Below are 18,420 nucleotides of genomic sequence, written 5' to 3'. Positions count from 1 at the left end.
CCTAAAAAACTAAAGGGATCTCTTTAGACTCTTCAGGGTCCTGTAACCTGAAATGTGGAAAGGGATTCGGGAAGAATTTTTGGAGAATTCGAAAGATAAAATGTTTAAGATAAAATCAAGTTTTGCAAAAACCAAAACACTACCAAGAGATTGCCTAGTAGTTTCCAATTCACGTTTGATAAAAGACACAATATTACAAACGAATTACCAAAAAAGATTACAAATAGAACAGAATATAATCATTTCGAAGGAAATTCCTAGTAGATTACTTAGAAAACCAAATAACTAAATTACTGACAGACGCATTGAAAAATAAAATTCCATATAGAAGAAAGGCACAGGCAGAGGGGAAAGACCCAAAAAAAGGATTTGGGGCTTCTAGATTTCATGGTCCCGCGCCCATTACCATTTGTTGATTGCCATGAAATTTTTTTGGTTGGGGTTTGAGATGGGTTTTTGGAAGACATCTGTGCGTGAATTTGTTTTGTGTGTGTAGATCAGTGCACCCTGACCAATGCACAGTCTTCGCAGTAAGGCTCTATTCTGATGGCAAGAGTATCATGATGACTGGCTGATTATTTTCTGCTCCAGCCTTCATCTGCCTTCACAGCCATTGTATTATTATTATTTTAATGTTTATTTTTTTTTATTTTTTACCAACAACCAAAACACAGTGAAACCCCCCAGGTGGCTGATACATTGGGTTTACATAATCAATAATAGCATATTCAAATCAACCATATGTACAATTTTATATACATTAACACTCCTCCATCCACAAGGTTTATTTAACATTTAACATTTTAATTGCCCCAAATTGTTCAAATCTACCCTTCACAGCCACTGTAACATACCACTTGTTATCATCCACCTGTCCTGCGATTGAGAACTTCTTGGATCATTCTTTGTCTAGCTCCTCTCCTTTGACCTTACCGCCTTGGTGGCCCTGCTGGGAGTATGAGACTCCCGACAGCTTGACTCACAAAGGTCATAGTACAGTGGTGCCCTGCAAGACGAACGCCTCGCAAGACGAAAAACCCGCTAGACGAAAGGGTTTTCCGTTTTGGAGGCGCTTCGTAAAACGAATTCCCCTATGGGGTTGCTTCGCAAGACGAAAAAAATCTTGCATCCCCCCGTAGTTTTTTTTTGCTTTTTTCACCCTTTTCTTAAGCCGCTAAGCCACTTATCAGCTGTTCCGCTGATAAGCCGCTTAACAGCTGATCGCTGGAAGCCGCTTGACAGCTGTAGCGCTAATCCGCTAAACTGTCAATGGGCTTGCTTCGCAAGACGAAAAAACCGCTATACAAAGAGCCTCACGGAACGGATTAATTTCGTCTTGCGAGGCACCACTGTAATTATAAGCCCACTCACCACAACAAGGGTATGATCCAGTGAGTGAGCTATAAATAATACAACAGCGGCATCAAATGGTGGGAAACTAGCAACAAGCACTTGGAATTGTGAGATAAATTGAAGTATAAATAATACAACACTAACACACAGGGGTAAATGTACAAAATGACAGTAACAGGATATAAAAAACCAACTTCAACAAGAAGGAGATTTAAGTGATATTTTTACAGTAATGAGAGTATCACTAAGCCAGCAACACTTGCAGAAATTGCAAGGGATTAAAGGGATTGCTCCAAAGAAATAAGTGATCTGTTTTAAAGGCCTAGCTCTCTGGAAGAAACTGAAAAAACAACAACACACTATTGGTCAATGAAATCTGAGACATGAAATCAAGTGAAGGAGATGCAGGAACAAATCACATAAATCCAAGAACAGGTGATTGCAACACAGCAGAAACCCAGAAATACTGGATGAACCAGTCGCTCTCCTAGAAATACAGCACAAGGAAATGTATTTGAGATGTTGATTGATTCCAGAATAAAGAGAGAAAGGTTTTTAACAACCGCTGATTAAAGAATTGGAGAAATTTCTGGATACCAAGGAAGATGAGATGGAGAAACAATTTGAGTGGGCACACAGCACTAAATCAGCATCTGCAAGAGCAAAGAAAGTACCAGGAGATTGCTTAGTTCAATTCTCTACAAGAACCATACAGGGCAAGATTTTGCAAACTCAGGACAACCTACAGACTGACATCCAAAGGATTACAAGTGAAGGAAATCCCAACTAGACTCCTAAATAAAAGGAAAGACTACAAATTCCGAGCAGATGCTTTGAGAAAACCCAGCGTGTTGGGAGTTCAGTCTAGGACTGAACTTTCAATTCAGAATGAAATTATTTTGAGCAACAGAAGAACAAGAATGTGTTAGCTTCAGGTTTATATTTTATACTTTGTGTAATGTTAGAAACAAATGAGCAGTTCAGAGACTGAATATATAACGTCTTATAAAAGCAATATGGGAAGCCACAGAAAAATAAGAATGGTAACATATGATGTTCTTAACATGCGTTAACTGGGGGGGGGGGTTAATAGAATTGTTTTTATGCATACATGAAATGTTGTTGTTGTTTAGTCGTTTAGTCATGTCCGACTCTTCGTGACCCCGTGGACCAGAGAACGCCAGGCACCTCTGTCCTCCACTGCCTCCCGCAGTTTGGTCAAACTCATGCTGGTAACCTCGAAAACACTATCCAACCATCTTGTCCTCTGTCGCCCCCTTCTCCTTGTGCCCTCCATCTTTCCCAACATCAGGGTCTTTTCCAGGGAGTCTTCTCTTCTCATGAGGTGGCCAAAGTACTGGAGCCTCAGCTTCACAATCTGTCCTTCCAGTGAGCACTCAGGGTTGATTTCCTTCAGTATGGAGAGGTTTGATCTTCTTGCAGTCCATGGGACTCTCAAGAGTCTCCTCCAGCACCATAATTCAAAAGCATCAATTCTTCGGCAATCAGCCTTCTTTATGGTCCAGCTCTCACTTCCATACATCACTACTGGGAAAACCATAGCTTTAACTATACGGACTTGGGGGGGGGGGATTAATAGAATTAGTTTTATGCATACATGAAATAGACCATCCAAATAGGCAAAGGCACTTCTACAGAGGATGTTCCATCTTTCTCCAAATCCTGCCTTAGCCCTACTATCTTTGAACATACACTTGGGCTCCACCCTGTGGTAGGGTTGCCATACATCTGGGTTTTCCCAGACACACCTCCTTTTTCAGGGTCTACATCCCCATCATCAAGGATTTTTAGAATTTGCCAAAATTTTCTTCCTTTGGTACCAAGACAAGCCCCAAAGGAGCATATTTGTGCTTGGGAACTCCCACTCCAGGAGTGTGACATAGAACACCTGTGCCCCGGGAAGTGGTGTGTCTGGGAGCTTTCCTTCCCAGCCAGAGAGTGTGCATGTGCAAGGCAAGTCCAATGTGCCCCCATCCCACAACCCTGCCAGAACCATCGCTCTCTCTCCTGGCTCCCTTGGACCTGACATGGGAAGCGAGAGAAGGCAGAAGCACAGTCGGCCTCAATCTTTTGTTTCATGTTTCTGTGTACATAGTTATGAGGGGTTTCTAGCATATGAAGCTTATCAGAGTCCAATTCAGAGTTTGTGCAGATCTATCTTTCTTTCCAAGTACAGTTCTCGATGAGTTGCCATTGGTTGAAGCTCAGTTGCATGCAGGGCTTCTTTGCATCTGGAACTCACTTGACCTGAGCTGTTTGACAGTGGAATTTGCTGCCAAGGAGTGTGGTGGAGTCTCCTTCTTTGGAGGTCTTTAAGCAGAGGCTTGACAACCATATGTCAGGAGTGCTCTGATGGTGTTTCCTGCTTGGCAGGGGGGTGGGACTCGATGGCCCTTATGGTCTCTTCCAACTCTATGATTCTATGACCTCAGTTCTGACACCTCTCAGGTGGACACCATCATAAGAGAGCAAAGGAAGTGTTCATGGTCAGTTCTGGTGCCCTTTTTTCTGGAAAAATAGCACTGGTGGCATGTATGTTTTCATGATGACACATTCATTAAATGTAGACCAAAAATGTTGAAATTTGAATATTTTTGTTCCTGGTCTTTCTGCTTTAACTTTGCAAATGAAGATTTACACTAATGCACTTTGCCATATTTCCTGGTACAAGTGTTGAGATAGGAAGTATGTACCCAGCCTAAATAAAAAATAAAACTAATAACTAAAATAAAAAATAATAACTAATAATAATAACTAATAATAATAATAACTAAAACTAATAAGTAGTATATCAAATCTGAAACCAACATTTCCCTAGGTTTATGCTTTATGTGGAATGCTGATTGGATGTGAAGAGCAGCCAATCAGGAAATGGTATAGCCTAAATGGGAGGAGTTCTGGAATGCCTGACATCACAAGGGAGGTGGTTCTTAGCCAGGGGAAGGATGAAAATCCCTTAGGAGGAAATTAGGGAAAAGATTGTTCCATGGCAACACCAAGGTATCCAAACAGAAAGAGGTCTGAGGGGTGTAACACTTTCCTTACAAGCTATGATATTTGCAGGGACTCATTCCAGGGACGAAAGATCACCAAGAGGGAAAATGATAGGGAGCTTTTATAAACTACAGATGGTTTTTCTTATACATGAGGGCATCTTATAGACGGAAAAATATGGTAGTCTGTAGCATAGGTCTCACGCCAAGCTGGCAACAGATGTAATTCATGATGTAATTCCGTTCCCATCCTTTGATCTGGCCTGGGAGTCGACACATGTGGGCATGAGAGCCTTCATTTGCATTCTTTATCTGTGCAGTTCAGTCAAAGTAAGGTTACTTTCCTTGTTCCCAGTCAACTGCTTCCTCCTTCCTTCCCCCATGAAGTCAGGTGTTTGATAGCTGGCCAAGCCATGAAGTTCCTTTCGCTTCTTCTCAAACAGCCAGGTTCCTTATATTAAAGCTCCAGCTACATTGCAAACCAGGAGACCACATTCTGTTTTATTCCCTGGCAATACAGGTTCCCTGCTCTGATTCATGGGCCCAGTTTGTAAATCCAGATCTAGAGCATGATCCAGAAAATATAAGTCTTTGGGAAACCCATTTACTTGCATATCAAGGGCTGCTAGATCAGATGGCTTTGAAATGGGATTAGACAACAGTCCTTTCTTTAAGCCACAGCATCAGATGTCAAGCTGGGTCTTTGCAAAAAGAAAACAAAATGGCACACTTGGAGAGCCTGGGTAACAGTTTCCCCTCTACTTCTTTTCCAGGTCCAACTCATGGTGTCCAAAGTCTTGCTAGATTCAATTGGATTTATAGAGTGAAAAATACTGTATATTGGACTCAACAACGTCTTTACGGAAAAGGATGGTCTAATACTGGTGACACTTTCTACCTAATGTGCTCATAATCTTATTCTCCATTTGTTGTTGTCTTATTCTAGCTTGTTGTTTCCTAAACACAACTGAGAGGATGGAGCAGCCAGCGCCCACAGCGCCTCCAACACTATCGGCAACTATAACTGATGGTCTGTATCCTGCACAGTCATATGGGATGAGGTTTCTCATAAAGTAGAGGGATGCATGGGAATTGCACAGGTTCTGTCTGCTTCTTTTCCAGGTCCAAACTCCAAAGTTTATTTTCTGTTTCTTTTGTAAATTTATTTATTTGGTTTTTCAAAGTAAAATTTTACAATCACATATCAACATACAATATAGAAACAAGATTCCAAAGAATCTCCTGGACTTCCCTCCTCCCCTTTGTGGGTCATTTCCTCCTGCATCTTTTATAATAATCAAAATCTTTTACATTTCTATTATGTCCAAAATTCTCCATTAAACTACAAGTGGTATTCCAACCAGACTATAGATTATAAACTTTCCCCATTCCTTAAAATTTTCCTGATTTCTGATTTATTTTTGCCATTTCGGCATAATCTACCAACTTTATCTGCCATTCTTCTCTGGTAGGGAATTCATCTTATTTCCATCTCTGTCTTTATCTTTCATTTACTTGTTTCATCGACCTCCTCACACCTCCCTTTTTGTATTCTAGTTTAATTATTTATTTCAGCAAATTCTTTCCATCTTTCTCAATTTTTATTAAGTAATTTATCTTAACAGTCTAACCTATTAATTGACTCAGCAAATCCTTTCCATCTTTCACTATATTCTGTCAGTTACAGATACTTGCTACTGGAAGGAATTTTTTTATATTCTGTCATTCACTTTACTTTAGTTTATTTTAACCTTATCTTACCATAAAATACCTTAAAGCTTAAAACTTAATATTTGTTTGTACATAATTCCTTATATCATTTCTACCAAAGCCAAATATTTTCATTCCAACATTTTCCCTAATACTCATTACTTTTACACTAATTCCCAAAATAAATTTTTAATAATTTTCTTCCAATCTTCCTCCAGAGTCTCTTCTTCCTGGTCTTGGGTTATGTCAGTCCTTACTATCCATTCCATCTAGTCCATCAACCTGGTAATCTTATGTCCAAGGCTCTTAAGTCTTTTCCATGTCCCTTCTGCAGATATTCTTCTTGTTTGTACTTGCACTTTACCTTGTCTTTTGTTAATCTCTTTCTTAATTTCTTTCCTTTCTCATTGAGGAGTAGGTCTCGGGGATGTTCCAACTCGAAAATATCTCCGTCTCTCCTCAGCAGATCGGCCCATTCCCCACAGTCCCATTCCCCACAGTCAACAGTGTAGTCCAGAAAATATTTAAAGGTATGTTTCAAAGCCCTCCAAACTTAAGGGCCCCCACAACTCCCGGCCCCCCTGGTCCACTCCAAATTCAGCCTTCAACAACAATGGCTTATGCTCCTGTAGGGCCTCGGGCCTCTCCATTTGTGTTACTTGAGGTTCAACAGCAGCCTCCTCCATTATCTTCTGCGTTTGCACTTGCTCTATCAGAACACATTCCTGGGTTGGCTCCTGGATGGTTTCTGTATAAATATTCACTGTTTGTCCAAAGTTTTTGACTGCAACAGTCATCAAATCCATCTTCTCATGCATCTGCTCCAACAAAGTGCTTGTCTTGCAAAAAGCAAGCACCAAGACTTCTTCCGAAAACATTTTTATTCAAGGCCACAGTCTGGTCCCACGATCCTAATCTCCACAGCTGTAAAGTCCCCTGATCGACTCCAGCAACAATTTAACAAGCTCCCTCTAGAGGAGACAATTTCTATTTGTATCCATCTTTTGAAAGCAGGTCCAATGAAAGAAAATTACTTTCCTTTTCCGAATTTTTTGTTTCTTTTAAATGTAAAAGGCAACATTGGAATCAATTTGTTTCTCTTCTTTAACTATCCATCAAAAGATGTTCCATTCACAGTCAATGAACTTCACCAAAAATCTCTGTCTCTGACACCCCGTTCCCAGGTTTGAGACGGTGGAAATTTATCTTTCTTTACTCTCTCTCTCTTGCAGGCTTGAACAGTCAAAGTTCCCCCTCTTTACTCCTGCTTCCAAGAGGGGTTTAGATGGTTAAAACAGGAGGAATTTTAAACATTTATGTACAACTTTCCAGACTTTAGCTTGCACAATTTTTGCTTCAGACTATTTACAAAAGCAGAAGGTGGACTTCCTGTTTAGGACCTTCCCGCTTGAGTGCCAAATTAAAATGTTTCTTAGCCCAATTTTCCGTTCTACTCACGGGTACTTGTTTAGAGTCCAATTGTCCAGAGGAAAAAGTCAGCGCTCTCCGGCAACGGCTGTGCGGCTTCACTCCATAAAAAAAGCGGTCAATTCAAAACACCGCGCCGCTCACCCCATGTCGCTTCGGATCCTCGAAAAAGGGGTTTCCTTGTGTGTAGGGGGGGCGCTCCTGGTGTCAGCCGAATCCCACATTCCCAGGCTTCCTCCGCCTGGGATTTTTAAAGGGTCTCCGCCTTCGCCGCGGAGGCAAGACCCGATTTTTGTGGAGCGGGTTCCTCTTGATCAGAGGAATTCCGCCATTGCCAATGGCGCTAACCCGGAAGTCCCATCTTATTTCCATCTCTGGGCCAATAACATCTGTGCAGCCGTGGTCATGTACATTGTCTTTTCTGCTCCTTTGGGATTTTGGCGCCTAGAATTCCTAACAGAAAGTATTTTAAGTTTTTTAGGGGGGGATTAAACTTTCCCCCCAATTTATTAAATAACATTTTCCAAAATTCTTTTACTACCTTACATGCCCACCACATTTGATAATAGGTGCCTTCTTTTTCCTTATATTTCCAACATATATTTGACCCTGTTTTATACATTTTTGCTAATTGACTGGGAGTTAAATATCAACTATATATCATTTTTGTATAATTTCCTTTCAGCGTGCAACATGCTGTGAATTTTAAATTCCAATTCCCTAAGTTCTCCCATGCTGCAAGTTGTATATTATACCCAAAATCTTTCACCCAGTGTATCATTGGCTGATTAGGGCATGCCCAGGTGTCCCCTGGTTGAAATTATCAATTTGTCCCTTGGCATGGGGACATTCCCAGGGGAGCTGAAGGAAGCAGTGGTTTGTCTGCTCTTAAAGAAAACTTCACTAGATCCTTTAGATCTATCCAATTACTGCCCAGATTCAAATCTTCCATGTCTGGATAAGGTAATTGAGAGAGCGGTTGCTGAACAGCTTGGTAAGTTTCTGGAGGAAACATCGGCTTTAGATCCATTTCAGTCTGCGTTCCGTCCTGGTTTCAGGACCGAGACAGATCTGGTTGCCCTAACAGATGATTTCTGTAGACAACTAGGGGATGAGGGAACAGTTTGGGAATATATACACGGTAACTTATTAAAAATTAGGCAATAAGTAAAGGATAATACAATATTATTGATGTCCACAGCTGAAGAAAGGAAAAATTACTGTAATTTAATTGGCTGCTCCTCTTAACATCAGTTCATAACTGTTGTTTGCAAATGCTTACTGAAGTCCTATAAACTAGATATCCAGGAGCTTAGAGAGAATAGAATGCAAATGAGAATGCTATATTATCAGTAAATATATGAATTATTTGAAAAGCAATTGTAATTGTCAGGGAACTGCCATCAGTGCCGGAGGGAGAGAGCAAAAGCCAGAGTGATTATAGAGAGCCTCCAGGGATCGGGAGAAGCAGCTCCTCTTCTGGGGAAGAGAATAAACGCAGCTCCAGTGGAGAGGGGGTGCAGGAGTCAGATGTGGCGAGGCGGTCCCACGACTCCTTGCCTGGTGCAAGCAGGGAAGGAAGGGGTCCTCCGCTGCCCACGCCCTCTCTGCACAGAAGGCTTTCACGCAGAGAGGGAAGGCGGAGACTGGGTGTCAAGGAGTTTCTTTGCTGGAAGAAGTTTAAGAAATGCCCACTCACAGATTCTGCCAGCTATTGAGTCGGCCACGGGTGAGTGGCTCTCTGGACAGATAAAGTTTACATTAGCAGCCAGCCAGGGAGAGATTTGCCTGCTTGCGCACGAGCAACCCCTTGGAAACCTAACAGTAACGAACAGATTATGTTTGTAGGACTGCAAGAAGTTCTGTAAGGAGGATTATTTGAAATGCAATAAAAACTATGAAAAGAATTATTAGTTAATGATAATTAAGAGTAATAGAGAAATTAAGAAATGCAGAACAAGTGATAAATAACGGAAAATCATCAGAGGTTGTTGATGGAAGTCTAAAACTTTGTATAAGATAAGAATTTATGTTAAATGATTGTTGGAAATGATATGTTAAAAAAACTAATAAAAATGTGGAGAGAGAGAGAATGCTATATTATCTAAAACATTTTTCAATACCTTTGAATCCATATGGAACATCGTTTTGGTATAAGATGGAGACTAATCCAGCAAAAGAAAAAGAAAGACATTTCAGTTATATTGGACTCAACAATGTCTTTACAGGAAATGATTGTCTAATACTGATAGACGCCAAAGTTTAATGTTGGAAATGCCTCATTGAGACATATTTTTGGCCTGATGTTGTTGTCCATTTCAACTTTGTACCGATGAAATCCTTGACATTTGTAGATGTGCATCTATTTTTAAAATTATGCTCCTGTAATCGGGAGATTAAGTGCAGGACAACAAAAGCAAATTTTGTGAGCTTTAATGCTTGACAAGAGACTAATACTCTGAGCTTGGAAGGGAAAACACCCACCATCCAACCAATGTGTTCATAGTCGTTATAATAGCTTGTTGTTTCACAGATGCAACTGAGAGGATGGAAAAGTCCAGAACTGATGGAGCATCCAGAACTGATTCAGCAGCAGCAAAAGAAACTCGTGGTCTGTATACAGCACAGTTATATTGGATGAAGTTTCTCATAAAGTAGAGGAATGCATGGGAAAGGGAAGTTGATGGAGAGACAGGCAGGGAGTGGAACCACTCATGTTGTGCTAGGGAGGAGTGCAGAAAAAAGCACACACAGCTCTTTGGGTGCCAGAGATCCACAAGGCCCCATAGAAACCCCAGGATTCAGCCCACTCTTTGCTCCTGGCTGTGGTGTTCCTTTACTCTGTGCAGCCAGGAATTGCTCTACCATTAGGCAGAATAAGGCAGTTGCCTCAGGTAGCAGGTGCTGTGGTGGGCAGAGATATGTAGACCACACAAGCTGCACTGCACCTCCTCAGTTACTCTGCTGTCCCATCAGCAGCATCAAAATAAGAGCCAATGGCCAGTCCAGCCCAGCTTCTTTATGTGGCATTATGTGTACAGAGGGAGCATCTTGTCATTTGTTTGGGGAGCAGAAAGTCCTTTAGTATCAAAGGCTACTGTCTTCTGATCCAGACATTGATCAGAAAAGCTTCCTCAAACAGCAAGGTATCCCCGCTTTCTTCCTCCACCTGCTTACCCACCCAGATTACCACCCCTTGAACAGTTGACTGTCTCTGGCTGATGGCTACCACAGCATATGGAAACCCTTTTTCCTGGAGTAGCAATGGTATGTTGGCTTGTTGCTATTTAGTCATTGAGTTGTGTCTGACTCTTTGTGACCCCCTGGACCAAAGCACGCCAGGCACTCCTGTCTCCCACTGCCTCCCGTAATTTGGTCAAACTCATGTTGGTAGCTTCGAGGATACTGTTGGCTACTGATGGCTAAATCAGAATTTTCTTTCTTCAAGCATCTACTTTTCAGGACATGGTTACCTTCTTAAAATCTCCAACGGGTGAAAGATTTATCATACTTGAGATTTTTATCCTTAATGCCATGACACTGCTGCTTTTCCTTCTATGTAAGTACATAATTAGCATACTTTGCAATTAATATCACAGGCTTTCCTTCAATGCCAACAGCATTTCCAAAAAGAGATGGCAGGATCCACCTTCCATTTATCCCTTTCATCTCTCTTTGATATCAGGGGTTGAGTTACAGCTGTCACCCAGAGAGCAATGACACTGTTTTGTTCTCCCTGAATAAGTGAGTTCCAGCTCTTGGAACAGAAGCACAGACTGACACAAGTCCCTGGAACACCCTGGACAATTCCCTATGCCAGTTGCAATTCTCTGCTCCTTTCCCAACTAATCCTCATCTGCTGGGGGAGTGCCCCCATTCCTGATCCTCTCCACCCTGCCCTCTGCTAGGGCTCCAGTCCCCTGAAGGAAAGTGCTTGGGGAAAACAGGCTGCAGAGGATAAGGCCATGGCCAAAGTGGGTGGGTCCAGAGCCTACCTAAATATCGAGATATATGCAGGACCTTTTTCAGCCAAAATTCATCAGGACCAGGCCCTCTCAGGTGGGCTCTGTTGCTAATCTAAGAGAACAAGGGAGATATGCAAGGTGAGTTTGGCACCTCTTTCTCCAGAAAAATAGCACTGGATAAATGAACACGTGACCTATTTGTAAACCTAGTTCATTTTTCAATGGCACTCCAAAGTAAGCAAAGCTCAGGGGGAGGGAACCAAATGATCCAAGACTTTACATATTTTAAGCATACGGCAGGGCATGAGGCAGCTTGGCGAATGCAAGTCTCTAGGACAAAGAGGACAGGTGTATCTAGACACCAAAAAATCTAAAGCTCTCAAAGGAAGGCCAACCATCTGATGACAGAAGCAACAGGCCAAATGGAAACAGGACTTCAGACCAGCAGGGCAGCCACAATCAAGGGACAGGAAACATCAATATAAGGCCTGAGAGGAGAAAATATTAATAGAAGTCATATTCATGTTTTTGTTGATTTTATTTTTTATTCACTCTTCTCCCTAAGCTCCCTGGGCACGTTACAAGTCAGCACTTAAAATTAAATGTTAAAAGCAGTTTGAAACCAAGTATCCCCCTCCCCCAGGTCACCAGACTAGTAAGCTAGAACAGAATTTCTTCATTTCTTTTCTACCTACCTCCTCCTTAGATCAGAAGGAAATGAAAAAAAGAGCTGATTTTCAAGTGGGATTGGGAATGATTCGAAACATTGTTGTTGGGATTGATTCAAACTATACGGACAAGGATGGTAAGCATTTTATATACAAATCCTCACTTTTGCTAAAACGTGTTTAATTTAAACAGACTTCAATTCCTGTAGTTCCCTTTGGGATTCATATTGTGTGAGCAAAACATTCAGTGAAACTCATCACCCAATAGAGTTTATCACTTTTTCACTGCTCAGCATAAAGAAAAGCACATGGTTGTGATTCTCACATCTCCCCACTAGAAATGCTGTCCTTCCCCATCACACTGTAATTCACAATGTTTGTGCTAGTGCTAGATTTTAGCACTAGTGCAAAGGAACTTTGCCCCCACTTCTCCCTGCATGCCATCACCAAAGCTGCTCCCCAGCGTGGGGAGAAACTTCAGAACAGAATGGAGGGAAAGGGGCTGAAGATTGCATTGCACAAGGAGAAATTCCTGAGCTTACAAAACGCCCTCTTTAGAACTATGTGGAATGCAACCCAATATTCATTAGGAAAAGAGTTTGGGTGCCTGTATTTTCTTAGATTTTAGAAAGCATAATAGAAAACTGTAAAGTAATCTTTGCAAATTTGGCTTTACTGTGTGACTCAGTGGGGTATTGTTTTGTGACCCTGTGATTCCCAGCAGAAAAGGAGGACAAAGGAGGGGAACATTAGAGATACTTCATGAGAATAGGATAGTGGATTGCATGGGTCTTTGGTCTGATCCAGCTGCAGGATTCTTCTGAGGCCTTTCATTGGTGATCTCAGCCACAGAGAATCAAGTTTGTCCTCATATTCATAAGAACCCCATCCTGGATGTCTGCTTCGTGTTTCACACTAGAGTGTTTTTAAATGTTTGAAAATGGTTTATTAATATTTGCAGATTGTTATTTCAGATACTCCTGCCTTAAACTGTTTCAAATCTTTTAGACTTCCAAATACTCGCTGTAGTTCAGAACTTATCAGAGGAAGTGCGGCAGTTTGCCATAAAAAATGATCAACTGCAAAAGGAAATTGGTAAGCTACCCTATGATGCTGAAGAATTGTAGTGCAGTGGGATCCTGCCAATTTACAAATTTTTGACTTCCACCAGCTCCTCCCACAATCCTCATGTTTTATATTTATTACGCATTTCCTTTATAATATATTGCCAGTTAATAATATCCTTTCATCTCATTTTCTTTTACAATACCCTTTCTCATCACAAAGCCTCTTTAAAACCGACTAGCGTTGTCTGTTCATCACATATATTTTCCAGATAAATCGTAAACTTTCTCCAGTCCTCATTGAACTTGTAATCTTTCTGGTATCTAATTTTCCCAGCCATTTTATCTAATTCTGCAAAATCCATAAGTTTCATTCTCCACTCTTCCACTGTCGGTAGTTCCTCTTGTTTCCATTTTTGGGCCATTAAATTCTTGCCGCAGTCACTGCATATTGAAAAAGTTTATAATCACTTCTGTTAATTTCTCTTCCTTTAATTCCTAACAAAAAAGCTTCTGGTTTCTTTACAAATGTATATTTAAATATCTTTTTCAACTCATTATATATCATTTCCCAGAAGCCCTTCACCTTCCTGCACTCCCACCACATATGGAAAAATGACCCTTCCTTTTCTTTACACTTCCAACACTTATTACATGTTTTAAACATTTTTGCAAGCTTAACCGGGGTGATATACCATCTATATACCATTTTCATAATGTTTTCCTTTATCGTCATACAGGCAGTGAATTTCATATTTTCATTCCATACTTTTTCCCAGTCTGCTAATTGTATATTATAACCAAAATCCCTGGCCCAATGTATGATAACCAATTTGATCTCTTCATCCTTTGTTTGCCATTCCAATAACATTTTGTACATTTTTGACATTATTTTACAATCATTATTTATTATCTCTGTTTGAAATCTGGACTCTCTTTCAATATATCCCCTCTCTTTAAGATCCTTTTTAAACATTTCGTTTATTTGAAGATAATGCAACCAATCATATACATAATCATTAACTTGTTCATATGGCTTCATTTTCCATTTCCCCCCTTCTTTGATGACTATATCTCCATAAGTGAACAAGTGCCCTCTCATATTTGTTTTCTTTACACTCATAATCTCCAGTGGGGACAACCAATGTGGTACTTTAGGTTCCAAAATGTTTTGATACCTATCCCATATTTCTATTAGGGAACCCCTGAAAATATGATTCTCAAAACCTTTATGGACTTTCTTCTTCCCCAACCATAAATAGGCGTGCCAACCAAATCTGTTATCAAAACCTTCAAGGTCCAACAACTTATTGTTTTTTAATGTTATCCAGTCCTTTAACCAACAGAGACAAGATGCTTCATAATATAATTTCAAATCTGGCAGGGCAAAACCACCTCTTTCCTTTGCATCAGTTAATAACTTAAATTGTATTCTTGGCTTTTTGCCCTGCCAGATGTATCTTGATATTATTCTTTGCCACTCTCTGAAGATCTTTGTCCCCTTAATTATTGGAATCATTTGAAATAAGAATAACATCTTTGGAAGCACACTCATTTTGATCGTTGAAATTCTGCCCCAAAAGGATAGTTTCATCCTACTCCAAACTTCGAGGTCTTTCTTAATGCCATTCCAAATCGTTAAATAGTTGTTTTGATATAAATCAATGTTCTTTGGGGTTAACCATATTCCTAAATATTTTACCTTCTTAGCCACCTCCATCTCTGTTTCCTTTTGCAATTCTTCTATTAAACTCTGATCCATATTCTTTACCATTACTTTGGTTTTTCTTTTGTTTAATATAAACCCGGCCACCCTGCCAAATTGGTCAATTTCCTTTAAAACCTCATTTAAACTGTTTGCCAGGTCTTCTATCGTAATTACCAGGTCATCGGCAAAGGCTTTTACCTTATATTCATTTCGACCTACAGTGACCCCCATTATTAGTTCGTTTCGTCTAATTGAACTCAAAAGGACCTCCAGGACCGTTATAAATAACAATGGTGAGAGAGGGCATCCCTGTCTTGTACCTTTCTTTATCTTCACTTCTTCTGTGATTACATTGTTTACAATCAGTTTTGCACTTTGCTCTGAATAAATTGCCTTTATACCATTGAAAAAATCCTTTCCCACTTCCATCATTTCCAAATTTTTCAACATAAATTCCCATGATATATTGTCGAACGATTTCTCTGCATCTACAAACATTAAAATGGCTTGTTTCTCATTCCTGGCAGTCAAATATTCCAAAATATTTATTATATTCCTCACATTATCTTTCATTTGTCTGCCAGGAAGGAGACCTGCCTGATCTCCATGGATAAATTCTTGCAATGTCTTTTTTAATCTTTTTGCTAAAATACCCGAAAAGATCTTATAGTCTGTGTTCAACAAAGATATCGGTCTATAATTCTTTACTTGTGTAAGATCAGAATCTTGCTTCGGTATGAGTGTGATAAAGGCTTCTTTCCATGTTTCTGGTATTTCCTGTTGTTTCATGATATTATTCATGACTTCTTTAACTTAAAGAAGCTGCTCAGAATCCTTAGTCTGGACTCAAGCTCAGGAAAACACAGACCACTGAATACATAACACCCTTCTCCCTTAGACATGAACACTCATCCCTGTCAACACAAATATTCATCAAAGGGTTGTGGGCAGTGCCTCACCCACTGAGATGGGTGAAGCTCATCCCCTTGGGTTGTTGGGGATCCTGATGGAGCTGGAGCTGGTGTCATGGGTGAAACTGGTGTCATTGCCTCCACACTGTTTGGTGTTGAAGTGTTGGGGCCCCATTCCTCAGCTCTACCCTGGGCTGCAGGTTCTCATCAGGTACATCAGCCTGTAAGTCAGGCTGATCATTCACCTTGTGTTCTGGCATGGTAGCAGTGGCTGGCGCTGGGGCATCGGACAGGCGTCAACGTATTTAGTCCACATGCCGGCAGTGGACCTGAACATCTGGTGTGGCAAGCTTGTCACCCCAGTAACAGCAGTGGAGATAAACGCAGGGTGATCTCTGTAGTTTGGGATGTAGACAGGGTCAACAGGTGTGAAGGACCTGGGGGCCGCTGGAGCCCCTTGGCCAGGAGGCCGATCAGATGAAAGATTTGGGTGCAGCCAATCCAGGAGTGATGCCAGCTTCTGGTTTATAAGGAGCTCTGCTGCGCTTCAACCTGTGGCAATGCAGGGTTTGATGTGCTGCTGCAGCAGGAAATCAACTAGGCTCTTGTTCCAGTCCCCCTGGGCAATTCGGGTGAGGGATTCCTTGGTGGTCCTCACCATTCTCTAAGCCTGTCCATTCGTTGATGGGTGGAACGGTGCTGCTGGGACATGCTGGATGAGGTTGTTGGCCATGAACTTCTGTAACTCGGCTGACATGAACTGTACTCCATTATCAGACATGATGGTGTCTGGCCAGCCATGTATGGTGAAGAAAGACCCGCAGCAGGGCATAGATGACGATCCTGGAGGTCATTGCTGAGACTGGCACCACCTCGAGCCACTTTGACAAGGAGTCCACATTGGTCAAGAATGTCTGACCTTGGCATAGACCAGCAAAATTGATTTGGAGTCTTAACCATGGTGTGCGTGTCATCTACCTTTGGATTGGGGCCTGAGGCATGGCTGTTCAGGACTCTTGTCAGGCCTGTCAGTGCTGGACCCACTCTTCTACTGCTGCATTACTGCCTGGCCACCAGATGTAGCTACTGGCCAGAGTTTCCATATGGACAATGCCTGGGTGACTGACATGGAGAGCCTCCAGCACTCTGGTCTACAGCTTAGCAGGGATCATGACCCAGTTTCCCCAAAGAAGGCATCCCTTGTGAACTGACAGCTCATGTTGCTGGGAGACAAATGGGGAGAATTCTGCATCAAGGTGATCCGCTGGGCACCCCCTCCACACCCAGTTGAGGACTCGAGAGATGGTGCGACGCTTCACCAAGTGTGTGGTGACATCCATGGCATGGAGCGGCAGCTAGGGAAGTCTCTACAGCAGCATCACACTGTGGGCTGGGGACAGGTCAACGTCTGTGTCTGGTAATGGCAGGTAGCTTAGGGCATCTGTGTGGCCCTGGCTCTTGCCAGGAATGTTGTGCAGCATGTAGTCATATGCATTGAGAAAGATGGACCACCTTAGCATCCTCAAGGACAGGACCTGGGGCGTCTTCTAATCAGCAGCAAAAAGGCCCAGCAGAGGCATGTGGTCACTTATGATAATGAAGTGGTGGCCATAGATGTAGTCATGCAACTTCTTTACTTCTGCTACGATAGCAAGGGCCTCCGTGTCAATCTGGACATAATAGCATCCCGTAGATGACAAAGTTCTGGAGTAGAATGCATTGGGGGCCTATCACCCATCGGGCTACTGGTGGCTGAGGACTGTGCCAATTTCATATGGGGAGGTGTGACAGGCAAGCACAACAAGCTTGGTCTCATCAAAATGGGTTAGGACTCATTCAGGGGAGAGCAGCCTTTTGAGCATGGCCCCAGATCCAAGGAGATTTCTTGTCCAAAGGCCAGTGCAGGTCCTCCACGATTGCAGCCTTGTATGGAAGAAAGGAATGGTGCGAATGGATAGCATGTATTGAATCAGAATCCAGGGGTTCAGAATCCTTCGTTCAGACTGAAGGCAGGCAAACACAAAGCACAGAATACATATTAGCTAAAGTGATTGTAAAATTGTGTATAAAGCTTTAGATACGAACGCAGAGACGGGGAACGAATGCAAATTGCATCACTTGTGCATAAAAACAAGCGAAGGATGGTCAGCACGAAAACACACATTTTGTGGAAGTTGTATAATGCCATTTCCCCTCTTTTTCTTTGAAGGAAAATATGTTTGCCTTTAAAGACATTATGCCAAAACCAGGGAATAATAATAATAATAATAATAATAATAATAATAATAATAATAATAATAATTTATATTCTGCCCATCAGGCTGGGTTTCTTAAGGAGTGATTTTACCACTGCCTCTGCTCTGGACACCCTTTAAGATTTATCTGCTGTAACAGAAGGGTCATGAAGGGTCAATTTTATCCTCATATACTTTGCAAACAAATCACAGAAAGCTGCTTTCAGTTCTACCATCTCCTTCAGGCCAGACTGTAGCAGGCCCTACTCTACCCAGGAAAGCTCTGCTGGATGGCACAATGGAGGAAGCTAAGCAACACTTCTTTGTAGCCTTCACTGCCACTTGGTAGGCTCGAGGATGAGCCC

The 18,420-nt window shown here is 41.6% G+C and overlaps 1 protein-coding gene across 1 annotated transcript in view; it reads left to right on the top strand.

The window, feature by feature from the left end:
• Nucleotides 1–4,368: 4,368 nt before the first annotated feature.
• LOC309377700 (CD209 antigen-like protein D) overlaps nucleotides 4,369–18,420 on the top strand; it is a 28,951-nt gene continuing 14,899 nt past the window's right edge. The window contains exons 1-6 of the mRNA XM_081925368.1: nucleotides 4,369–4,392; nucleotides 5,314–5,397; nucleotides 10,039–10,116; nucleotides 10,954–11,064; nucleotides 12,177–12,275; nucleotides 13,147–13,233. Of these exons, the coding sequence (XP_081781494.1) occupies nucleotides 5,343–5,397; nucleotides 10,039–10,116; nucleotides 10,954–11,064; nucleotides 12,177–12,275; nucleotides 13,147–13,233 (430 nt within the window). The 5' untranslated portion in view covers nucleotides 4,369–4,392; nucleotides 5,314–5,342. The remainder of the gene's footprint in view (nucleotides 4,393–5,313; nucleotides 5,398–10,038; nucleotides 10,117–10,953; nucleotides 11,065–12,176; nucleotides 12,276–13,146; nucleotides 13,234–18,420) is intronic.

The sequence above is a fragment of the Podarcis melisellensis genome, assembly GCF_964234715.1.
Source record: "Podarcis melisellensis genome assembly, chromosome: 9".
In the NCBI taxonomy this organism is placed as follows: Eukaryota; Metazoa; Chordata; class Lepidosauria; order Squamata; family Lacertidae; genus Podarcis; species Podarcis melisellensis.
This window is presented reverse-complemented; position numbering and strand designations above follow the sequence as displayed.